The 25,904-nt window shown below is 41.2% G+C and overlaps 2 protein-coding genes and 1 long non-coding RNA gene across 3 annotated transcripts in view; 2 read left to right on the top strand and 1 right to left on the bottom strand.

The window, feature by feature from the left end:
* ITGA1 (integrin subunit alpha 1) overlaps positions 1–2,005 on the top strand; it is a 79,188-nt gene extending 77,183 nt beyond the window's left edge. The window contains exons 29-30 of the mRNA XM_080373076.1: positions 1,059–1,175; positions 1,940–2,005. Of these exons, the coding sequence (XP_080229202.1) occupies positions 1,059–1,175; positions 1,940–1,984 (162 nt within the window). The 3' untranslated portion in view covers positions 1,985–2,005. The remainder of the gene's footprint in view (positions 1–1,058; positions 1,176–1,939) is intronic.
* LOC308057021 lies at positions 1,988–14,575 on the bottom strand. Its single transcript, XR_013925097.1, has 2 exons — positions 14,458–14,575; positions 1,988–13,885 (listed from the first exon to the last, which is right to left on the bottom strand). It is a non-coding gene; the product is annotated as an uncharacterized lncRNA (long non-coding RNA).
* Positions 14,576–15,021: 446 nt separating this feature from the next.
* ITGA2 (integrin subunit alpha 2) overlaps positions 15,022–25,904 on the top strand; it is a 69,772-nt gene continuing 58,889 nt past the window's right edge. Inside the window, exon 1 of the mRNA XM_080373075.1 lies at positions 15,022–15,179. Coding sequence (XP_080229201.1) covers positions 15,137–15,179 — 43 coding nt within the window. The 5' untranslated portion in view covers positions 15,022–15,136. The remainder of the gene's footprint in view (positions 15,180–25,904) is intronic.

Below are 25,904 nucleotides of genomic sequence, written 5' to 3' on the forward strand. Positions count from 1 at the left end.
AAGTTCCCTGTCATTTTCTTAGATAAGAAAGTATATAACAACATAGCAGTGGTGTCAAGTATCAAGACAAATGTCTTTAATTTTGTTAGAAATTTAATTTATTTTTTAATACTCTTTATTCCAAAAAATTTATAGTGGTTAATGCATTGTTTTTCTGTGATAACTTGTACGTGCAGGAGCTTATTTATAACACTGTTCATTTTTAAGTAAATGTCTTATTATGTGTCATTATTGTTAACACCCCCAAAATTTAAAGCAAGGTAATATTCAGTGTGAATTACATCTTGTGCAAAATATTTTTGGAAATACAAACATCACAGGTCAACAATTATCTGTTATTGTATCCAGGCATTTCTTTTAAGTGATAGGTTAAAATTCAATCTAGGCGTGAAAACACAGCTGAAATGTTTGCAGATAATGAGAGCTGCCTTTACAAACCAGGAAATTTCAGAATAAACTTTTTTAAAAACATAACTTAAAACTGAATTTTTAGTGTGGAGCTCTTCAATGCTTTTTTGAACTATAAAGTTGTTCCTCTAAAAAATTCTTAAGTTAAAATAACTCAAACTTGTATATATTCATATGTATTTAAATGTGAATATTCCTTATTTCAGTTTATTTTACACCAGATATGCCTGATTTAAAATAAAATTAGTATCTACACAGCCCTGTACTCTTACTTTATTTGTTTGGTTTAGAAGCATGTTAATCACTGCCACCTTTCAGGGAGGCAGACACCGAGTGATAAAGAATATACTGAAAAGACTTCCTAACATATACTTTGACTACTCATGGGTTTGGTCCTGTATGCTTCATGACAATGATTACCAACTTATAGCAGGCCAACTCTCATGAAATTAATGGGTATACAAAGTGCAAGATATTATGTAAATACAGTGTTTCATGTTGGAGATTATTTTCTCAATTTCCTCCTACAAATTCTTATACTTAGAATGCAGTGGTACCCTGGAAAATCACTGCATAGTGATAACATTCATGCTTCGTTGATATTTTAGAAGGACAAGTTATTTATTGCTTACATTCTGAACACTTTGCAGACCATGGTTAAGATTTCCAAAGAACTCCCACCAGGGACAGTCCCCTTATGGGTTATCCTCCTGAGCATCTTTGCTGGACTCTTGATTCTTGCACTGCTTATATTTGCTTTGTGGAAGGTAAGCTGCATCTTCTTGTCTTCATGAAATTAAACAAATATGATTAAATACTCTGCCATGTCCTTCTCATAACTAAGAATCTCACAGACAATATTATTATCTAATAAGTAGAGTGAAATGTTGTAGAAATTACTAAATAATAACGCTACATTGTTCTGTTGTGTAACATGCAGTGCTAACCAGTTGAAACCTGTATTTCCAGTACATTATAAAAAGAAAACCAAAAAGATATTTTACTACGATTAAGGGACTTTTAAGGGGTTTTTATTTAGCTTTGGCTGTGGCTTTTGATAACCAGGTTTTCTCTTTGTGCAAGATGATAAGTAAGTGGTGTAAGTATTGCCACAAGTGGGCACTCTTCTCCAAGATAAAGTACTTGGTTCATGCTTGCATTAGATTCTAACAGTTTATAAATTTGAAAATGCATAATCTCTTGAAAAAATTCACAAGTATAAAATAATGTATTATATGTTCAATTGAGTACCAAATATTATTAATTGGTTTAGCCTTTGGCATTATGTGAGCATAACAATGACTCAGCAATTGCTTACTATATATTAACTGTACTCCTTTTGCTGCTTTCATCACGTCTCTTTAGTTTGTCCATTCCAGGAAAAACAATGTTGTACTTCAGTGATAAAATATGAAATGAGATTTTACTGTATCGAAAGAAGTAAAATAGTAGTAAGAACTAGCGCATGAATGCTACCAATATAGGTTGTATATTTTGAGCAGTTCTTAGTCACTTTTTTTCTCTTCTGCAGGCTGGATTTTTCAAGAGACCACTAAAGAAGAAAATGGAGAAGTAAAGATTTAAAAAAAAAAAAAAAGCAGAAATTTTTGCTCAGGTCTGCCTCAAAAATGTTACTGTAAAATTATAAACTTAGATGCAGTGGTCACAATGTTTTCTAAACTCTGGTGCATTAAAAAAAGAAGAAGCAGAACAACAAGAAGCAAATCGAACACACTGGCAAAAGGATGATGCAAAGGAATAATAAACACCTTTATGGCATTTTGTGATAATTAAGGACATACTTTCAATTGTTACTTGGTTTTTGAGAGTAACTGAGCTCAAAGATTCTGATGTTTTTTAATATAGAAAATGCAGAATCATATTTTTATATACCTATGTATGTGGAATCATTTTTCTTTTTAAATTATGCAACAAGTCAGCCTGCAGCTAGCAATTCCCATCTTTTTTTATCACCTTATGATTTTCAAAATGAAAAAGCATCATTTTCAAAATTTGCTCCTTATGTCAGTTCTGTGAAAGCAGACTGTCAGTTCATGAAGCAAAATGTGCAAACTTTGAGAATGCACCAGATACTCTATGCTAACTGATGTAATGACAATTCAGAAGAGAGAAGCACCTGCAGAATTTTGGGTGAAAATTACAGAAATCTTGAACTTCTCTTTCTTCTTGTTTTAGTGTGTCCAGCTGAACGCAGGATACCCCAAGAAAGGTATTTTTGTGGTCAAGCAGACCATAAAGGATTGATCCATTAAATTACGTAACTGAACTTGGAATAGGTTTTTGGCAGGCCTAAAAATGTATGCACAAAACATTCAAGCCCATCTGATTGCACACTGTACTCAAATAAGCAGGGGCACAATTTGTATCTGCAAAGTGAAATGTCCATATTTATGCAGAAAATGTTTAGAGGTACCCTGAAAGTTTGACTCTTGCTGTATATCTTGGAGTAGCCAGGAGGGTGCTTCACAAACTGTCACTGTAAATGTATTGTGTAGCTATTTAAACCAATGAGTTTAAAGTGTGCAAAATGATAATTAACAAAAGAGCACAAATAGGAAATTCAGCACTGGCAAGCTTTTTCTAGTATTATAAGTCACACCTCATCTTTGTTACTTCTGAATTTAAGAAGTGATGAAGAATTTGCGTACTAAACAAGCACTTAACAAATGTTGTTTATTTTGTGTCAAAGACTTAAAGTTGATATGGGGATACACTGAAATGTAGATAGCAAAAGATGTCTTTAAGATTTTTTCTTTTCAGTTTTTTTCCTTTCTTTCATGCACTTATCCTCCTTCCACAAGGGTCTCTCTCTGGGGCTCTTGAGCTGTGCCTTGTCCTTGAGAGCTTTATATATTACTTGCAGCCACACAACATTAAACAGAAGAAAATGGAGGCATGCTGGCAAAGTGTGACGTTGCTTCCGCATGAGATGACTTGGTATTGATTGCCAATAGATCAGAAAATGTTGAGGAGACATACTAAGTTCTGTAAGACGTACTAGTTTGCAGAACAGCTTTGCCTTGCCGAGGAAGCCAGGAAATCTTTTGTTCCTCTTGGTATAAATGTTGCTGAAGTGAAAAAAAAAAAAAAAAAAAAAATCATTGAAGTTTTCCAAAAGGTTTTAACTTTGCACTGACTTTATAATAATCATGTAAAAAGCAGTAAGATATTTTATAAATATTTTTTTTTTACCTTTAAGAAGAGACCATAGATTGGGTTGAATATGCTGGCAAGCACAGATCTGTAAGTGTGCCAGAAGGTGCTTTATTGTTTGAAAGATGCTGTCACTATCAAGTCCCTTCTCTTTACTTCTTCAATTAGAAAGTTACTGGGAAAGGCTGAGACTTGTGTGAATGAAGCAAGTAGTATTAAGTTTGAAAGTGTTTGCAGTTTCTCCTTGTGTCTGTGGGAAAGGTGTTTTTTTTCATAACAGCAGTCTGCTGAAGGTAGCAGCATGACTCAGAGGAGAGGGCAAAGCCGGCTGTGGGAACGCTGTGTGTGGCTGTGCTTTGTGGAGCCTGGGAGAGCCACCGAGTTGGTGGACTTGCTTGCTGTGCTTGTCTGCACGCCTGCAAGTGCACCCTGTCTGAAAGGGTATGAGGTGAGTTACCGTGTTCCTGGGCACAAAAGGCAGCCTTGAATGGAAGCAAGAAAATGACATAGAGGAGTTGCGGGTAGAATCCCTGCTTCATTTGTCGTGCAAGTTAAACAGTCCTCAAAGGAATGCAAAACTCCATTTGTTGTACAGTAAAGAAATTAATATGTGCTGAGGTGTTTTTAGTCCCGTGTGAGATGCGGGTTTTATTTTACAAAGATGTATGATTTTGCTAGTTTATTTGAGAGATTTAAACGGCACTTGCCACCATAGCATCTGAATGCCTGAGAATTGTAAATGTGAGGGGGTTTTCCTTATACTGTCTATGTAAAGGCATAGACAGTACTGTTATCCTATTACAGTTTTGTAAACGAACAGAATTAGGAAGGAATTGTGACTCACCTATGCACATATAGAAAGTCTGTGGTAGCAGAGGGAATACTTATATTTGTTATTATTCAGCCAGTTTGTTAACCATGAGGTAATTTTTCCTGGCTTCATAAAATTACTCACAAGTTGTGCAAGCCACACATCATTCTTATCCAGCATACTTTTAAGTGTTTCACTTTTTAGTTATAATAAGCTGTTAATCAGAGGTTTTTAATTTTCTAATGACATTTCATGTCTTATTTTAAAGCAACAGCCTAACTGAAAAAATACAAGTCAATAGAACAGTCTATCTCCCTAGATAGACTATGCAAAAATATGTATTTTGTCAATGCAAAGTGTGTTTGAGATCAGCATGCCATCCTTTTTAGACTTGCTTTGCACTGTGAAAACAGTAATAAGCTTTACATAACCACACTGCTTTCCTCTTTGTCACAGTGCTTTGTCCGTTTTCATGTTTGTCCTAGTACCAGATTTTCAGTTATAATATCTATTTAAAATATATGTAAAGGAAATACCACTAGAGCACATTATTCTTACACAAGCTAGATTAGTAAAGTCACTATTTTTTATCTGTAAGAGCCTTTCCACACAGCCCTGCAAGAGCAGTCTTTTACTGCTTTTCACTATATACCACAGAAAAGCCTACTGAAAGCAATATTGTTAACATCAGGAACATCTCACTGAAATTTGGCAGGCACAGAAATATCAGTACAGCACACAATCTGTTTCGTTCCTATAAAAAGACACATTAGGGTTGTAATATGATTTTAATAACTAACAAGTAAAATGTTTTTCATTCAAATACAAGCCTGTAAAAAAAAAAACACTTGGTGTATAACGAAAGCTTAAGCAACAGAGGGAGTCTGGCCCTGCTCAGTTCCCAACTTCAGCGCTGAAAGTCGCTAGTCTTTGAGGGAATGGACAAGCTACATTTCTGTAACATAGAACTTTTCCAGTAAGGAGCAAGAGCTTTAAACCATCACTCCTGCTTCAGTTTGAGGCTGTTCTAGAGTTTCTTGATCCTGTAGCTAGAATATATTAGAAAACAGCATCTACAGTAGAGCAATCTCCCTGGGCTGCTGCTTATGTTCCTGTGCTTGTCTGGTGTCACTCTAGGTCTGTACTATGAGCCCTTACCACAAACACAACCCACCTGTCCTGACCCCTTCCTTACCTGAGCCCTGTGCTGAGTCATTTTGAGCATGATGTTCCTTTTCCTACACAGCTTTAGTCAGGGGAATCCACCTTCAACTGGAGCCAAGGGTTTTCATCTCACCTGGCACCAAGATGCTGGAGTTAGGGTCACACTCATCTAATGAATTCCACATAGTCTAATTGTTTTAACTTCTGGAATTAACTATTGTATAGATGATGATCCCATTCAAAAATAAAAGCAGAGCAAGAGGATGAGAACGTACCCTTGTTAATTATACCACTTAACAGGAATAAGAGGAAATTTGCATCCTTTTTAAGAAAATCATAGCACTGTGCACAGTATTTTCTTTTTCCTGTAAAATGATTCTATGTGTTTTATTGAATAAAAAGAAAAAAAAAAATCAAAGTCTAGCGAGCTTCCTTTGTCGATTGTTTGCTTTTCATTGAAATAAGAATAATATAAAGGCATCTCAAATCCATCTGCCTGTCAATAGAAAGCTGTTGTAGAAATAAGCATTCTTGCACAGCCTAAGGTCAAGCAAATCTTGGGTGTGGTCAAGCTGTCAGAACTACATTGCCATTAATTGTATGGATTCTGTCCTTAGAGCCACATTCAAAAGCTTTTCAGAGGGCCATATAACTTTCTGACACAGATTTGTTTTCATGACATTACGTACATAAAAGTCGAAGACACATTCTTTCATCTAACTGTTGTTCCTATCCAGGGACTTTTCTGTACAACTTACTCCTGTGACCCAAACAGTCAGTTGACTTCTGTAGTTGTAAATTATTCACATAATCTTCCCTAAAACTTGGTAACAATTTGTAACAAAACTTCCTAGAAGACAAAGATTACACCTTTTACATGACAGCTTAACTTTAGAAAACATTACAAACTGTGTAATTGCTTAACTGTTATCTCATCAGAGACTACTTTAATGGTGAATCACACTTCACTAATAGCAATATCCTGTTCAGTCACAGGGGAAAGCTTACCAAATGTCCTACTCTGTACATATCTGATCATTCGAGTTTGCTGGACATTTTCCATGGGAGTATTTCAAAGAAAATCAGAAAAAAAAATCCACTTCTATTTTTGTTTATTTGTTTTAAATCGCTTTTCAATGGAATGACAAAAGAAATAGAATCACTTTCTCACAGCAGGAAGTATGATATTATGTGTCATTTGCAAAAAGGGTTATAATTCATTGCATTTAGCAGAAGCAGCCTTAACACTTCACAGTTCAAAGGCAACAGCAGCTCATGCAGTGGATGTGGTTTGAGCCCTGTAAGAATGGAGAGTCCTAAAGATTAAAGCATTGATGTCATTTTAGTAACAACTGGCCGATACCACAGTACAGACAGCACAACTGGATTCTGTTTAATCAGAAATGGATGATAAAGTGAGCTATCCTCAACATAAACATGTTTTAATCACAAAGACTGAGGGCTAAAACCCCAGAGACACTGGACTTTGCTAATTCAGTCATAAAAAAGGCTGAGTAAAAGACGGTCAGACAGATTTTACTTCTGACAGTAGGGCTCCTTTACTGTTTTTCCCTCTCATGCACTTACCCTTCTGCCCTTCTTCTCTCAGTGCTCTAAGTCTTCTCAGAAAGAACAGACATTCCTCAAAGGCTCACTGAATGTTGCACCACCTAGGGATTTTCAAAGAAATGGGGGAGGGAGCAGAAGTATTCAAAGCAGATTGCACGTTCAGATCTAGTGGGCCAGTTGTCTTGGCACACTTTGTCCATCCTCTTCACACACTCTGTTCACTTTCAGCAGTGGCCATGGTGAAATCCCACTTTTCCGTTGCAGTTCAGCTTAATTTGGTACTGGAAGTAAATACTGCAAAGCTTCACGTATCTTGTTCAGTATTACATATGACCCTTAAGGATTCACGTTAAGGGTGCCACTGTTCTTCCTCCTGCAGTAAAGGAGTCGGACCTCTCTCTTTAGTGAAAGTTTCTTCATATTGTCTTCCATTGCAGAGCCTTTTCATCCTATCAGAGAGAATAAAACGAAAAACAGATCTCCTCAGTTTTCCCGAAAAAGCTTTTGAAGTTTTGGAATTTTGTGACAGTAGACATAGTCTGAGAAAAGCAGTTAATTTTCTTTCTTTTGAGGAATTGTGTATGCAAACCTTGCTGAGTATTCTCATCTCATGGCCCAAATTAACAGCCATTAACAGCTCACTTTCTTGTTTGCCAGCTCATAAAATCTCACTGACAAGAGCCTATTACTCTGGTCTCAGTCATTTTACACTATGTCACAACACATGCTATTACATTTCAAATCTTCTAGGGTTCAGCTGAAACTTCCCACGACCCTGTTAGCCAGAAAAAAAAAAAGCTCTGGTGGCATTGCTGTTTTAGGTTTTGAGACTCTCACGAAACTCAAAAACTACTGAGTTGCTTTTTGCCATTTATTTGAGGGATCTGTCAAAATTCATTCACAGTCTCTGGCCCTCCTTTATGTCATGAATTTCCAGTATTTGGAAGGATGCCTATAGCTCTCAGCAAACAGCCATTACCAAGTGTATTTAGAGAGCAGTATACAAGATACTGCTGCAGCATAGTTTGCCCTTTCCAGCACCTCCAGGTTTCATTCCAGTTACTCAGGGCTGGTGCATTTGTCCCTGCCCCAAAATATTTCTTATAGGATGAGTAAGATTTCTGCAATCTGATAAAGAACACTTCTGTACATCTGGTCAGCTAGATGACACTTGACCCTCTTACCATATTTTATCCACCATTCACTTGTCTGATATTTTATCATTAACTCAAGGTTTAGTAGCTAACGGTAAATAACGTAGCAAATTATTAGTTGGTAATAGATTCAATTCAGCAGTTATGTTTGTACCAAAAGCTTGGGATTTTAATTATTCAGTATTATTTTCTATTAGCTTATCTCATTTAAACTGCAAACAATAGAAGGGGGGACAGGGGACGTGACGGGGGACATGACAGGACAGACAGACCCAACAACAAAGCATTACATTAACACTTACATTCATCTAACCTAATCAATTTAAAATTCAGTGTGATTCAGTGGGAATTCTTAAGAGAGTCAGTTTTGCTAAAGAATGCCTACCAAATGGCTGAGCAACTTCATGTGACAGGCAAATAAAAAGGAAAAATGGATAGGTCTTACTTAATTCCACAAACCAGAAAACAACTACTATGTTTTCAAAATAGAAATGGTCAAAAATATAAATAAAGGCATCTTCTGAGGAGGCAGAGGTTCTCATCTTATCATGTACTTGTAAATCCTGTGTGAGGAATATTTTCGAGATACCACTAAATAGTATTAATTCAAGTGGTTATTTGAGCTGTATCAAGGTTAATGCTTTGGTAAATGGGCTGAAATTGCTGGGGTAGCACACTGGCTGCTATGGAGAGCATGAAATTACATAGGCTGCATTAACAGGCTCCCCTGTAGGGCCTCACTTTTGGGGATCACAGGTGAATGGAAACATTTCTTCACTAGATATCTTATTTGCCATTAATATAAATTCCCCATGACAAGCACAAGCTTTGCTCACCTGGAAAAAGAACTGGTAAAAATATGTATATAGTCTGTGCTAGATAGGACACAGTTCAGTCAAAACAGCATGAAACAGGTAAATGTGTACTCGTACATCTAGAGTAGGAAGCAGTGCTGTGCAGCAGGAGCAAGACTGGAGGGTGATACAGCTATTGCTGAGGATATGATGCCTGCGCTGTATGCCTTTTGAAGGTTTTGCTTTGAACCCTGTCTTGAATAACAAGTACATATTTATTTTTCAGAAGACAGCCTCACTTTACAGGACATGTATATTATTCCTGCAGGACCACTCCTCAGATCAGAACACTGGCACACTTGTCTTTGCCTGTAGTACGAAGGAGCATTAAACTACCTATGGCTGCTGTTTGCTCCCTAAAATCCTGATTTCTTCCATATTCAACCCCATTTAGTCCCTCCAAGGTTCATATTACTTGGTTAAGAAATGAAGTGCATGCTGGCCCAGCTGGACTTTCAGACATTGTGCCGTGATCTCTGTAAGTGTCATCTCTACTACCCCTTTTCTGTTCATTTTTATCAGGTTTTGTGGAAAACAGGTTACTTAGTATAAAAATTTTTCTCTGGGATGGCTTGTGTAACAAGGTAGTTTACTCTTGATGACCATCTAAGAAAATCAACTTCCCAAAGTGGATTTGGCTGATTCTCTGGGAGTTTAAGATGCACGGGGGGGTAAAGGAGGCAACTCCATGAAATTTAAACCAGTCTGCTTTTTGTGTGCGTTCGTAACCCATCTGCAACTTCCTTTGCATCTGTGTGTGTGTATGTTAGTTTTCAGCCACAATGACCCCCTGACTGCCTCCTCACACCCTTGTGCAAGTGCTAGTGCCACCACAAGAGGTAGGAGTTGTGAATGCACAGCTGGGCAAAGAGGAGCCAGAGTTGAGTCTTGGATTAAAAGCACAGCCAAAGAGTGAGACAAGAAGTATACATCAGCTATGGCAGGTGTGATCCACTAACTGCTTCACCTTGTGACTTCTCCCCTGTGAACACTAAGCTTCGGAATGGGCACTAAACATGCGGCTCAGTTTACCTTATGGGGGCTGTGCGTGTGTGTGTGCCTGGGGAGGGGGGGCATCAACGTACCAGTTGACACATTACATGTTACGTACCACCTCAAGTGCCTGACACACAAGTTCTGCTGAACTTCACGAGTGCTTTTTCCTTGAAGTCAGCAGTGTAGGTATTTCTGAAACTTACGGAGAGAGAGTCTTGCTGCCTGAGTTAGCTGTCCACACCTGCATGCAGGGGCTTTCAAAGAGAAGTGAGACTATGGGATATTTTCAACTGTCACTAATCTTCTGCCCTCTGTGCAGATTTCTAGTAGAGGACAGCAACTATCTTGTTAATAATACAATATTAAGTATACAGAAATAATCTATTAAAGTCAAATCAGCCATGATATTCTCAATAATGGCTTGGAATTAAATCATAGAATGGGCTAAATACTAAAAATAACCAATCCTTATACATACCAAGAAGCCTGTCTTCCCGATTATTCATTATAAGTAAACCAATTGAATAGAAAACTGTAAATAGGCCCAATAGCAGAAACATAAAAGAATCAATACAAAGGTCTATGCAGTACCAAGTCCCGTCTCACTGTAGACAAAGCAACAGGAAAAGCATAAGGTCAAGGTACGCAGGCAACCAGCTTCTCACAAGCACTGTTCCAGCCTCCAGCCTTTTAGAATCATAGCATCACAGAATCATTTAGGTTGGAAAAGACCTTTGAGATTATCAAGTTCAACTGTTAACCCAGCACTGCCAAGTTCAACACTAAACCATGTCTCCAAGTGCCACATCTACACATCTCCTAAACACCTCCAGGGATGCTGATTCCACCACCTCCCTGGGCAGCCTGTCCCAGACCTCCCCTGGTGCAACTGGAGGCCATTTCCTCTTCTCCTATCACTTGTTATCAGGGAGAAGAGACAGAGACCCACCTTGCTAACACCTCCTCTCTGGTAGCTGTAGGGAGGGATAAGGTGTCATGTCCCCCCGTGAGTCTCCTCCTCTCCAGATTAAACACCCCCAGTTCCCTCAGCCGCTCCTCGTAAGACCTGTGCTCTGGACCCTTCACCAGCTGCACTGCCCGTCTCTGGACACACTCCAGCACCCCAACGTCCCTCTTGTCATGAAGGGCCCAACAATGAACACAGGATTTGAGATGTGGCCCCACCAGTGCCCAGTGCAGGGGGTGATGGCTTCCCCAGTCCTGCTGGCCATGCTGTTTCCCACACAAGCCAGGATGCTGTTGGTCTTGCCCACCTGGGCACACACGGCTGGCTCATGTTCAGCTGACTTTTGACCAGCACGCCCAGGTCCTTTCCTACCAGGCAGCTTTCCAGCTGCCCTTCCCCAAGCCTGTAGTGTTGCATGGGGTTGTTGTGATTAGGAATCCTTGGCAGATTTCTCTTCCCTAACCTTCACAGGGAACACAGGTTAACTTTAAACATCCACCACCCTACAGCACTGCAATCTGCACCTGCATGCGCTGTAGGAGAAGAATCTTCTGTTTATGCTGATCTTTCTGTGCAGTAGCTTCATCAGACATCCCTCCCTCATGTGTTCTAAAAGGGAGTACAACTGACCCCATCAGCCTGACCCACGCCCCTTCTAGTATGTATTTAACATGTCCTTTTAAAGGCATCTATTTTCAGAAGCAGAGAGTCCTAATTTTTAATTAGCTTTGTTATTGAGGCAGTTCCTCACCTTCCTTATTCTGTCTCAACATTTTCTAGCTCGACTGTAGCATTTTGAATTGATTGAACCAAAATTGCACAAAGTGTTAAAAATGTGTGGTTTAGCCAGTAGCAGAGCAAAGTGGTGTTTAATTCTCCACTCAGTGCCTAAATAATTGTTCAAATCTTATTTGTGCATTTTTTCCCCTTTTTAATTCCCAAACTGAATTATTACTAATGTCTAAACTACATCCTCACAGCTAATTTTAACATTTCCTTTTTAGATTTGATTTTTTTAGTGGCTTATTCTTTTTTCCTTCAACACAGCCCTTAATGTAACATTTCTGTTACAGACATTGTGTGTGTGCGCCAAAAATAATAACTGATACTTGGTAGTCCTTCCCTCCAACATCTTCAGACAAATCACATCAAAGGAGTGACCTGGAGCCATACACCTTGGTGTAATGTGTGTAAATTACATCACCTTTGCAAGAGAAACTGATTCTTTGCCCACCCCTCACAGATGACGAAAATGGAAATACCTGAATGCTTTTCTGAGAAGGCTGGTATTATTTGTACAGTTTGTCATCATATTAAAAAGCTAGGATAACACACATTAGTTGTAAAATTTCACAATAAAACTGATTATTAAGTATGTGTTCACCAGATTATCTTTTAAAAATCAAATATTTGCTCAGTGTCTTTCCCTTGCAACTTTTAATTTTTCTTGAAAAGGCAAAAATAATAGCGATCTTTTTGTAGTGAAACTAGTCAAGTGACTTGCTTCCCACAGCCCTTACCATGAAAAAGAGAAGTTTGTTTGGCACTTGCTAACAAAACAGTTTCTTCTAATGTGCAAGAAATCTGTATTTTCTTCTAGTGTGCTAGCAATCCATATTTGCACAGAACCAAGCCTGAAACTTTGCAAATCAGCTCGGGCAGATAGGGTGGTTTTGCCAAGGGTCCCTGTGATCACTAACAAGCAGACACAACAGGGTGCTAGGACACACATCACTGTTCAACAACGACATGTAGAGCAAAGGGTGTCCGTCAGTCCCCATTTTAAACTGCAAAGATAAACAGTGCTAACCAAACTTCTCTGAAGGATTTTTTTTTATCAGTGTTGGCGAACTATTATAACAATTTTTCTGAGTAAGTGTAATGTGTATAAAACAGCTGAAGAAAGTCAAAAAGGTGAAATACTGCACAATATAGAAAATCTTTTTTTTCTATAATACTCAACACACAGCTCAGAATTATATGAGAGGGTTGTTATCAAATGCCTTAAAATCTATTTAAAACACAAGTATTCATCTAAGGGAATATTGTCAGGGAATACAATAATTTTCACAGTATTTATTCTCCTATGACCTACCCTTTGTAGATACAGACAAATGTTGGTCTGAGAAGCAACACCCTGAGAGACAGCCTTTGTGTGTGAGAAACTATTTTTCAACATTGTGTCTGGATGAGGACGAAAGTTTCATATCCTTAGGGTATATTTATAATTACAATGATGTAACTGAATCAAAGACATTGTTTTGTAGGAAACTGAGACATCTTAGTCTGTGGAGGTTATTGTAGGGTGGGGCAGAGGGGAATTCTAGGGTTATTTCATCTATTAACAAGCCATATTTCTCTATGCTGTGCATTTTTTTATTATTATTATTGTCCTTTTATTAGTATCCATTAATTAGTGTTCTTCTTCCTTGAAGAAGTACAGATTTTCCTCCTTGTCCTGGAGCTGCACACACTTACACACCCAGCACAGATGGGAAGGCAGCAGCTAGAGCTGCTGTCTGGATCACCCTTTGCCAACTGTCGCACTTGGTACTGAAGCTGATGTTTCTGCCTTGGGTAGCTGTGCCTTGGTGCATCTGTTTGCAGGGCTTGGGTGACACCACAGAGAGGAAACCCAGGGACAGCTCTGTGAGACGTTTGAGTCATTTCTGGAAATGACTGACCCAGGGTTTCGGAGTTCGGAAGTGACAGTGTCTTGGGAAGAGCTCACAAACAGTGAGTCCATGTGCAAGTTCATGCGCTAGGATGAGTAACATGTCTGTGTGTCCTAGAAAAATAAATAAACGAAAGAAACCAATGTGAGTTATACAGGGACAGGTCCCTGCTATACTTCCATCAATGACTTTTATGTCCTGGCAGAGCTTTCTTGAAGTACAGGGTGTCCTTAAAGAACCAATGCCCAAATAAATACCTGTTGAACAATACCACCTGTGGCCAGGCTCCTTAATTTTAACTTATGGTTCAGGCTCAGAATGTTACAAAGAAATAAACTGAGAGAACACATATACTTCTACAGAATTCCTGAATTCAAAGCTACAGTCTGTGTTACACCTAAAGGACGATGACCTAGATGCCGAGAAGGGGAAAGGAAGGAAGCATTTCTATTTCAATTTTCCAGGCAAACTGTCTTTTTCATTACACAAAGTTAATGCCAAGAAGTTCAGAATTATTCAGCAGAAATCATTGCTACAAAATAGAACACATCCTATATGAATGTGTTTTGGTATCTACCAGAACTGCAGGATGGAGAAAATGAATGTTCGTGAAATACTCCGAATATGCAGTGTTCAAACAGTGCTGACAAGGTTAGATAGGCTGAAAGCTGCAGCGCACAGGTACCTGCACTTTGAACTTCTGATTTCTTAGCAAGTTGAAATCCTCGCCTCCCTGTGATTCACGTAGCTTGGCTGGATGCTGGCCTGGCACCCAAGCCAAAGCCGGCAGTATTTCGCACAGGCAATACCTCCTGGCCACCATTGCCAGCTTCGGGTCAGTTGCGTGGCAAGGCTCCTGGAGCCTATTGCGCTCCCTCACAGCTCAGGACATGTTCTGCAGGAATTTGACTTAAAGAGGATACAGGCTCAATGCTGATAAATGTGCCATTTAATCCCCGAGGAAGGCGGCCGCTCGACGCTGTTACGTAAACCCGCGTTTTACCAGGATTGTACATTTTTTTGACCCCGACACTGGGAAAGAGGTACCCCCCAAAGCACTGTCCCGGGGCGCCGCGTGCCTCCCGGAGCCCTGCCCCCAGCACAGCGCCCAGCCGCTAGCATCCGGCCCCGGCCCCTCGCCAGCCGGCACCGGGGGTGCGGGGCAGTGGGGGCGCTGCGTCCGGCTCCGCGCCCGCGGCGCGCAGGGGGCGTGGAGGAGGAGGAGGAAGAGGAGGAGGAGGAGGGGTATTTCGGGGTGGCGAGGAGCAGGTGGTGCGCAGTGCCGCGCTGGGAAGCGGCCAGCTCGGGAGCGGCACCGGCCCGGCCTCCGCACCGCACCGCACCGCACCGCGCCGCGCCGCGCCATGGGCTCTGCGGGCGCGGCGCTGCCGCTGCTCCTCGCGCTGGGTAGGTCGGTGCTTCCGCGCCGGGGGTGGGCGGGTCCCCGTGCCGCCGGGGGGGCGGCCGGTGCGGGCGGGGGGCGCGGGGGCGGCCTCGGCGGCAGCTGCCGCCTCTCACCGCGGCGCCGGGGACGGGGCAGAGCCGGGCGGCGAGTGTGTGGCGTCCGGGCCAGGGGCGTGTTGGCTGTGGGTGCGGGTGCGGTGCGGTGCGGCGGCATCTGCGCAGCGGGTCCGGCGCCCCAGCTGCCGGGCTGGCGTGGGGTTCGCCCTCCCGTGCAGTGGAGCGTGGGCGCCTGCGGGAGGGGAGCGGGGGCAGCCTGCCGTGTGAGTGTACGGCTACATGGCGATTGTGCCTTTTTAAAGGGGACGATACGCGCCCTGTGAATGCTGTTCCTAATTTTCAAGAACCCTCCAGGTCTGTTCCCACCCCGTTGGGCAGATGTCGCTCCTTGGAAAAGGACAGGGAAACTTGAACCATCTCCTCCTTCTCTTGGCTGACTAAATCACCATTACATATATTTTCCTGGGAACTATAAGCCATCATATTCACTTGCCATGAGCGAATTCCCAAGCACTTTCAGAGTTTAAACATTACTGTATACTCTCACAAACCCTTAATTAACAAGTCAGTGAAGAAGCAGCTTAAAACTGAGTTCTCACTGATGAGCTGTTCTAACTTGTTCTTTCAGTAACTATAGCAAACGCTACAGTGGAATGTGTGGCTGCAGGGTATGACAACAAACACAAAAATATTAACCTGTGATGAGATATACAGTATGCAAACGATCTGGTAATAAAAAAAAATAATCTTAGCAGTATCAACTGGCACAACATTCACCCTGCACTTTTGCTTAATCCATCCTTTATTCTCCTGGTTACAGTCACTGAAGCGTACAGCACCAGGACCATTAACATGCTCTCTAATTCATGGGCTCTTAGGACTTGCAAAGGTTTATAGAGTGGTGCTGAAAGCAGAAGATAAGGACTGATTGCAAGAGGAGGATTCCCCTGGCAATGAGACTGACAGAAGTGGGATAGGTCTGCTTTGTTCAGGCACTGTCAGAGATTTGTCTTCATTTATACAGTTGAAAGCTGTCATCGTGTTGATTTCAGATGTGTCGTGACATTTGATGTTAGTGGATGTAATTGCTGAGTTAATACTCAATTAGGCTTTTTTGATCTTGTAGAAGTAGCGGGGAAGAGAAAGCTTCAGAACAGGAGCATTTTCCCTGAGCGATTGGGAGTCCTGCTGTGATAGTACTGTTGTAGCTTATGCAGAATTGTTTTGAAATTTATTAAATTCCCATCAACTGCTTTACTTTCAAAGCTGATATCTGTGAATTTAATTGGGCTACCTTAGCTGAATTAGTCAGTACTTCAAGAAAATATTCCAAGTTTATTTTAAACTTGATTTTTGTGTCGGTATATTCACTTCTGGATCATCAGCGGTATTTAATGGCCCACCTAGGGTATTGCTTTATTGTGTCTCCACATTAAACTAAAGGTAGTGCAACGGTTAGGAAGGGTGTGGGTTAGTCATTGTTGGTGTTTACTTCTGTGTTTGGAAAATCACTGACTTTTTTAGGTGCTACAAGAAATCCAACAGAACTACCATTTTGATAACATGACTTTGCTACCAACCCTGTTACTCCTTGATCAGAAAGTATATAGCATACAGAAGCAGGTTATGTTAAATCCTCCTCTTAACAGGGCTGTACAACAAAGTGTGATGATGCTTTATGTTGTAACACGCTGCTCTTGGCTGCTTAGAGATTTGCTATATCTAGTTCCTTAAATTTACATCTTAAGTTTTTCCCTTAGCCTGTTCTTAAAAATCAGAGTCAAAATAGCCCAGCTCTTTCTGAGAGTGAGGCCAGTGGACAATACAGTAGCTTTCCTGTTCTCAGTTGTCGTAACATTTTCATTGGAAAGTTCTAGTGCCTTCATGCTTCAGAGGAGATATTTGAAATCTGGCAGGAAGGTGCTGTTTTGTATAGTCTTGAATATCTACCTAAATTTGGCCAAATAACAAATCTTTGGAGAACTGTGTTCCTCTGGAAAGAAATCTATTTTTATCAGCTCGATTCTAATACAAGTTCTGTCCATTCTTGGTGTGGAGCTTGTCAGACTTCCTCTGCTGTTGGAGTTGTAGTGCGGTGTAGCTGTTTCTGTGTGAGGACTAGGTCTACGCCTGCAAACACAGAAACTCTCTCCTGTGTTCTCATGTTATTTGGTATTTTTACAGCAGTCTCTGTTGTTTGAGGCGTTCTGCTTTCCTGCTTGTTTCTGGATTCTGGTCCACTGATTGTCTGTACTACATGCTGTTAGCTGATTCCTGGGCTCTGAGTGAATCAGCTTGTTCTCCATTTTTTGAAAATAATTTATTTCTGATTTAATTCTCAAGTCGTAGTGTTGAAGGACCATGTCTAGTGGAGGAAATAATATTTAGTAAGACCTCACCTATCTCAGCAGGCCTACATATTAAAGCCCAGCATGAACCTTCCTCCAGCAACCAAGGATGTGAATGATACAACTCTGACACATTCTTAAAATCTCCGCTCTGTGAAGTATATAGGCCTTGCACTATGTAACTCTGAAGTGGAAAATCATGGCTAAGTAAGGGTTATGCCTTTTCATAGAATCATAGAATTGTTTGGGTTGGAAGGGACCTTAAAGACCATCTAGTTCCAACCCCCTGCCATGGGCAGGGACACCTTCCACTAGACCAGGTTGCTCCAAGCCCCATCCAGCCTGGCCTTGAACACTGCCAGGGATGGGGCATCCACAGCTGCTCTGGGCAGCCTGTGCCAGTGCCTCACCACCCTCACAGTAAAGAACAACTTCTGATATCTAATCTAAATGTACCCTCTTTCAGCTTGAAGCCCTTCCCCCTTGTCCTATCACTACAAGCCCTTGTAAAAACTTCCTCTCCGGCTTTCTTGCAGGCCCCTTTGGGTATTGGAAGGCTGCTCTAAGGTCTGCCTGGAGCCTTCCCTTCTCCAGGCTGAACACCCCCAGCTCTCCCAGCCTGTCCTTGCAGGAGAGATGCTCCAGCCCTCTGATCATCTTTGTTGCCCTCTTCTGAACTTCCCTCGATGGGTCCCTGTCCTTCTGACACTGGGGGCCCCAAAGCTGAGTGCAGTACTCCTGGGAGGGTCTCACACCACACATGCACCATTTGAGGACCATGAGTTCTTAAGCCTCATGGGACCCAGGCAGCCTGGAGGAGAAAGCAGCCTTATCTGAAACTTTGGATAGAAAATCAGAATTTCCAAATATAAGCCCTCATCTGTTTGGTACATATCTGATCCTTTCAGATGAAAAACATCCTGTTGTCCTAGGGCCCTTGTTGGCAGTGGGCTGCAGAGCTGTACAGAGGAATAGGAGAGGATCCCACTATAGCTTTTTTCTTTCAGATGATTTTTGTTTAAAGTGGGATGAAAGTTGTGATCAAAAAACAGAGTTTAGCATGCAAAATTTAGGAAGTGCCTGAAGTAAGTTAGCAACCTGGATTTGTTCCTTCTGTGCATTAATGCATCATGCTGTTGCTGCCTGTGGACAGGGTAAGGTAGTATGATCAGAGAAGAGGTTGGGGCTCCTGCCATACTTAGTTTTGAAGTCAGAAGGTGCTCTATGAATGAGGAAGAAAGGTAGGATGAAGGGAAGTTATATTTTTTTTAGTTTTCAAACTTGGATTCTTTCCTTTTTTTGGCACAAAAGCAGAGTGCAATTTCAGGCGAGTCATTTAAATCAAATCTTTGACACGTGGTTGGAGCTTTTGTGTTCATCTCTTTCTCTTTGCTCAGCCCTCAGTTCTCAAAACTGAAGCTGCGTTTTCATGATCTGGTTAAGCTGACCTCAATCTGGGGCTGATGCTGCAAGGACATTTCATCCACTCCTGATTGCATGTTCCCACCAGTTTCCCTGTGCTACCACAGGGGCTTGGTCTGGGGAGCAGGTCAGGGACCCATTTGCCTGAATAATTTTTTCCCATTTTTGAGCCAGGTCAGTTTTGGAGGTGAGCTAAACCAATCCTGTTCACTTGAGCAATTTATTTAAGCGTTAGCACTGGCAGGGGGGACAGGCAGAACTTGTGGCCAGAGGAGGGAGGGAAGCTGGAAGAGTCCCTTTCACTGGTAGCCAGCACTTCCACTGGCTTGAGCTGGTTGTGGAAGTGCAATTTGACATGCAAAGCTGCTGTGTATTCACAGCTGTGAATGAAGTCAATGGAAATTGTATTTCAAATGTGCTAAGTATTCTGAAAAAATAAGGTTTTAGCTGTATCACTAGATACTCAAAAACAGCAAGTACTTTTGACCTTTATCTTTTCTTTAATGGGGCTCAGGATGATCTCTCATTTCACTCGGTTGTTGAAAAAGAAATTCTCTGTCACTTGCCAGTACTTTAAGGTGCTTGTGGTCAAGGTATGTAGAGATTAATCCACAAGGAAGCTGCTAATTCAGTAGGTTAAAATAGTATTCATAAAAAGTACAAGGCCATGTACTGAGCAGTAAGGACGAAAGCGATAACTCAATAGCAAATGAAAATAGCACATTTTGTGCAATAAATGAAGCCAGAAGTCTGGGTGAACAGGCAGTGTGTGATTGTAACGGATTTGCACACATAGCAACTTACAGCTGTACAACCTGTCTTAACTTCTGCCTTTCTCCCTCTTTGTGCTCATCTTCTGTTACCTTGCTTTTTTATTATTGTATTTGAATAACGTTAGTATTAAAAATCATTCCAAAATCTGGCAATAGTTTGAAAACAGGACTGAAATGGGAGTGCCTCATAAACTGAAATTATCTCTAGTTTTTCATACTTTCTAAGAGAGTTTGTCAGGTAGTAGGAGTGTTATTATATATTATTTTTGGAGTTTTGCCTTTCATAGCTTTGCACATTGAAGTAAGGCCTCATTCATACTGTATTACAGGACTTGTATTTTGTACAGATGATGCTTATTTTAGAAAGCATACAGGGTATTAAGATCACATTCCTAATCACCTTAACAGTTAACATGTATTTGTGCATAATTTGGGCAAAATCAACATAAGACCTTACCAACAAGTTTTAACTGTGTGCTGCCTGGCTCTGGAACAGTTTTTCAATTGGTCTTTGCTTCTTTGATTCAGTAACACAGAATTTTCGTGGAAGAAGTCAAAGAAGTAAAAGGACTGATATTCCTTGGTTTTGTTGGGTTTCTTAGCCACTATATAATTGTGGTCTTTCCTCATTATTGTTAATCTTGAATGAATGAATGAAAGTGGTTTTTGCATGTAGTTCACATAATGTATTTTTATGAGGGCCAATAACTGGAACTGCCAGCATAATGGCTTCATGTCAATACAGCTAAATGTGAATAAAATACTTTCCTCTAGGCTTAATGCAGGTAAGAGGGAGTTTCTATATCTTCAGTTGGGTAAAGCAAGTAATTTTCCCCAGCAGAAATCTTGGGCAGTCTGTGTACCCAGTGTTGTTGCTTTCATGTGAAGGTTTCCTTTGTTAGGCTGCGTGGCCGGTTCCCGTTCCCATGGTGACCGTGCCGAAATGCAGACGGGACACAGGCGGGATTCTCATCGGCGTGGCCATGCACTTGCATACCAACACATGTTACCTGCTTGGCTTAGGACATTTCTATTAGCAGTTTTAACGTTTAGGATTTCTTTTTCGCCTAGTCGTGTCTGGCCCTGTGATACTGCACTGTGCTAAGATTTCAGACCCTGTACAGTAAGAAGTAAGCAAGTTGATAAGCTTATTTTTTGTGTGAATAAGTTGTCTGTACTATTCCCATGCAGATTAGTCAAAGACATAAGAGAACTGCCTCAGTCTTAGTTTTGATTTTGGTTTAAAAAAAAAAATTAACAGAGAAAGATTTTTATTTTTAAGCCGTTAGGTGAAAGACTGACACATACCTATGCTAAACAGTTATGTGAACTTACCCACTTCTCAAGGCACTGATAAAAGGATAATAAAAATAAATGAATGTGAATTCTGTAGGATAAATTATACCTTCTGTCTATATTAGCTGAGTGTGAGTGTGCATCCCTCATGCTGCACTCATTTTCTAGAGGTGGCAAATACTAAAGGCTTCTAGTAGAGCCAGCATAATCTGTGTGAGCATTTCCATCACTTCCAAATCAGGCTGGGAGCATTTCAGGATCTTCAGAGGACTAAGTCAGTTTTTATTTTCTCCTGGAGCAGCATATTCTTTAAAAATCTAATGAGACTCATGTATTATTCAGGACTTAAAAGAGGAATTATACAGGCAAAGAAGTAGGATCAACACAGGCTTCTAGAATGCAGGATGAGCAAAGACGTTTTGTGTATAACCGAATGGCATCTGCATGGTTGAATGTCACACATGATGAATGTCACGGATTCTTTTGTCCCTTCCAAATTACTGGTAGACAGGGTGAAGGGCCTGGAAGTTATGCACAGCCCTGGTGGAACTCTTTTGCCTTATTCCGGATTTATTTTGCCCTTTGAATCCTGCTTCTAAGTTCATCATTCTTCCTGTATTTCATACAGGATGTTCTTTTTATTGGCCAGGGAGACTTGTGTGACTGTGATTGGTTATTTCTAAAGAACAGACAATAAAGAAATCTTGAGGAAAATTACTGTTAACAACACACTTCTGGAAGGGAGCGTATCACACAGTGGAAATATCTAAGGAAATAATGGGTGTCGGGGGGTGGGATGGGTTGGTGGTGAGGCAAGATTACATTAGGGTTTTACCTTTTATCTATCTATCTATCTGCCTGTCTAGCTCCCTATTTCGAATATAGCAACCCTTAAGCAAGAGAGCTGGCAGCAGTTGATGCTGTGTTAAGGCTGTGATACAAAGCGGTATGTAACAATAAGACTGCGGATGCCCAGGCTGTCTGACCCACTGGATTACCCAGTAAACAACTACCTCAGCAGTCTGCAAGATCAGACGACTCACCCGAATGAGGAGTAATCAACCCACAGCTTGGCTCACGTGAGTTTAGTGCAGCGATGGATGCCGTTATGAGAAGTTGTGAACCCAGCAGTGTTTTGGGGATGCGTCTGTGTCCTGTTCTGCGCTGCCTGAAGTAAGGCAGCTGCCCACATGTAAACCAGCTGGATTATCTAATAGGCTGTCTACCTCTTCCACATACACAGCAGTCACTTCTTGTAACTTCTCAGTTCTTGTGACTGTTGTGTTCATGTCTCCCTTCAACTGTGAAAGCATACTGGGTAAGAAATTCTACTTCATTACATAATCTGCAGATCAGTAAACTACTGGACTCTTAAGCCTAAATTTACTCTTGGCTGGTCCCGTTCTGTTAGTTGGGTAAATGTCTATGTAAGTGTCCAAATAAGGGCAACCTGTGTCAAGAGTTAGAGACCTGGTTTCTTAAAAGCAACATGCTACAAGAAGGAAGGTAAAACACAGAATAATCCCATTGGTAGACACCTGTCTGAAGCAGAAGCAAGTAGGGTATCTTGTCCCTGGGCAACTAGTGTGTCCTAGATGGTTACCAGATATTATTGCAATGGAAGGTATGACTCACATGTTTCTGTGCCTGTATCCTTATTTCCGTTTCCTATTTGAAGAGAATGGTAATTGCTCAGTGAAGAAAGGATCAATGTTTCATTAAGTAGGTTTTTACCAATTCTACTTTCTTAACTGTAAATTCTAATCAGACCGTAAGAATAGTGCCTTAATGATGAACACAGAGCAATTTAATCCGGTATTCCTACTGTCATGTTAAACAGTGGGGTTTCCTCAGACCCTTTGTATTTGATCAGCCTGTCAGTTTCCCAAGACGAGACCCTTGTGTCCAACCAGCCTGTCCGCTACCTGAGTTTTGACAGGCCACTGTATCAGAGGGTGATTAGAGTTCAGGGACTCCTGCTCACAACATCACGGAGTCAAATCCTTTGTAACAACTACTCAGAATCTATGGAGACTTACACAAAATGAATTTCAGCTGAAGACTTTTATTACACAGAATACAAGTTTGTGACAGAGTAAGGTTTGAGGATTGGTGGTGATAATACACTGACTGCAAACAAGCTTAAAACTTCACACTTAACAGCTGGCATGATGTAGTCATAAAGTTCTTAGCCATTAGGCATCCCTGTGGGGCGGAAGACAGGTTCAGCCCATGGACTGATCCCAGAAGTTATGATCGAGTCTTCCCTAACCTCTCTCCTCATTTGTCCACTTTTTATATTGCATATTCATTTATCATACATGCAATAAGTTACAAGTTTCTCGCTTCTAATGCAAACTAGAATGCACCCTCAAACAGCACTACTGAAGTTCTTTTACTAGCTATGCATGCTCCCCAAGTCGGGGTTTGCCCTATTCCAGAGCAGCTATTTGAGTTGGAGGTTGCGATCTCCCAGTACCACAATTACCTTTGTCTTGCTTTCAACCAACTTGCTGTGGGTTTCAACACCTTATCGACTTGTGTCTTCTTGTGGCCGGAACTTCCTCACTTGGAGGCTTCTTTCTGTGTAACTTCAGATAACGGTGTTCTTTCCCCATCCATTCTTTGTTTCCTGTCCTTCCCAAGGCTGACTCCCTTGATTAGAAGTCCCTTCATTCGTAACAACTTTAGAAAAATGCTGAATCGGTTTGTGGTAATTTGCGAGTTTAGACAACAGTTCTCTGCCCTCCCCACCCCCCTACCCCCCTGCTTTGAACTTACATTCGGGACCAGTCCATTTTCTTTACATTTACATGGAGCTTGAGTGACTCTAGTCATACCTATTTTTATTACTGGTTGTTATTATGTACCCAGCGAGGTTCAGTAGTACCTTGGAGGCAGGTAACTTTGGGGTGGAGGTGTGTGTTAGTATTACAGTGAGATGATTTCATTTGAGGAAAGTAATTTTGCCACAATGGTTGTCTCAGCACCAGACATCTTCTCATGTATTCTTCATGTGACAACTGCTATGCAGCTTATCAGCTGTGCAGTACCATCAAGTTCCCGTTCCACCAGGCAGCACAACAGAGCCCGGCCGTGGGGTCTCCACTCTGCTCCACCCTCTGTTACTCCTGTCAGCATAGTAAAGTAGATTATGTGTGTGCCAACCATCCTGAAAGCAATAGCTGTATCTTACTCTAAAAAGCTTCCTATAATACTATACTTCTGTTAGGTCCCAGTTTTCTCTAATCCCCCCAAAAGTAATTTTCCCACACTTACTGTGTAGTACAAAATTTAGAAGTACTGTATGTGCAGTACTTCAGATACACATAGAACTGATTGGATTTATAGATGCTAAAATCAAGTGTAGTTGAAATTTCTCGAATGAGAATTTAGCTAACCTTTCCTAAGTGGAAAAACATTTAAGTGGCCTGACACTTCATCTAACCGTGCCCACCAAAGAGAGTTCCCATTTAAATATTTCTGAAATGCATATAGGTCAGATTTAGAATAGCAGAAAAGACTGAAAATGAAGTAACTGTTAAGATGGGCAAAACAATAAATGGAGAAAAAAATCCAGCAGCACTGTTTGGATGGTAGTCCTTTAGTAGCTCTGGTAATAAGTTATCCATTTGACTATAGCCTGATATCCTTTCATTTCCCTGTCTGTGCTCTCTCTTTTTTTGTTTTTTCTTTTCCAAACTGCCCAAAGCCAGTTCATCATACTGAATGGTAAAAAAATACTTTTAAGAGTCTCTAGAGTTGTCTTTCTGAGAAGTTGACAGCTACAATAGACTTTGCTTCTCTGAAGACAAAAAGCAACTGTTCTGCACTAGTGGAAGCAAGTATTATCTCAAGAAAACTCTTCTTAAATGTACGTGGGCCCTTCTCTCTGACCCCAAAATGTACAATGGCTGCATTTTACAGAAAAGGTAAGTTATTTCCAAACTCTGACTAGAGATAGCCTGTCACCACCTGACCACAGGCGTCTCAGATACACTGCAGTCTGCGGTTGCAGGCTGTGAGAGTACCTGCCGCAGCCCCACTTCACCTGAATCCTGGTACCCCCCACCTCAAAGCGCAGAGTTAGGTGCCTTCAGCCCAGCAGAGACATTTAGGTGCCTTTAAAGTACACGAAAAATACTTGCCTGCAAAGCAGGAAGGCTCCTGCAGTTAAGCAGTGGGTCGAGGGGAACGTTTAAACTCCATCTTTCTCAGGTACTTGGGTGAGGTGCCCCCTTCCCCAGTGGTCAGTGGTGAGGAAGAGCTTTGGGAGGCAGGGGTCTAGTTCAGCTTTTTTTCAAGAAGTAGCTGCCTGAGAAGTGATGGTAATAGTTGCCTGGGAAGCACGGGCTTAGTTCTCCCTTAAGGCTCATGGTGATGCAGATTTACCTTTCAAACTTTCCCAGAAGCATCTTTGCTACCGGGCAGGAGAAGAGCTCTCCACTTCTGCTACTGAACCTGGGTCTACGGCTCATCCCGGGGCGGGTGCGCAGTGGCATTTGCAGGCATGGAGGTTGGACTACTCATGCAGGTAGACAGTGCATAAAGATCAGTTATTTAGCTGTTAAGTCAGTTAATTATTTAGAGCAGAAGTTATTTAATCAGGAAGCATTTGTCACCTCTAGCTGTGATACCAGAGCTGGGCCTACAGCAGGGCCAGAGGACGCCTTGCTCTCAGGAGTGCTTCTACACCTGTATCTTATTTGGAATTTTTATGCAACTTTGTGCTGTGAAACCTAGGTGACATTATTTTAGGTTTATTTTGGGTTAGGCAGCTACTGAAGTCTGGGCTTCCTGGGTTGTTTCCCTGATTTTAATGAGCCCGTATT

The sequence above is a fragment of the Falco punctatus genome (assembly GCF_963210335.1).
Source record: "Falco punctatus genome assembly, chromosome: Z".
NCBI lineage: Eukaryota > Metazoa > Chordata > Aves > Falconiformes > Falconidae > Falco > Falco punctatus.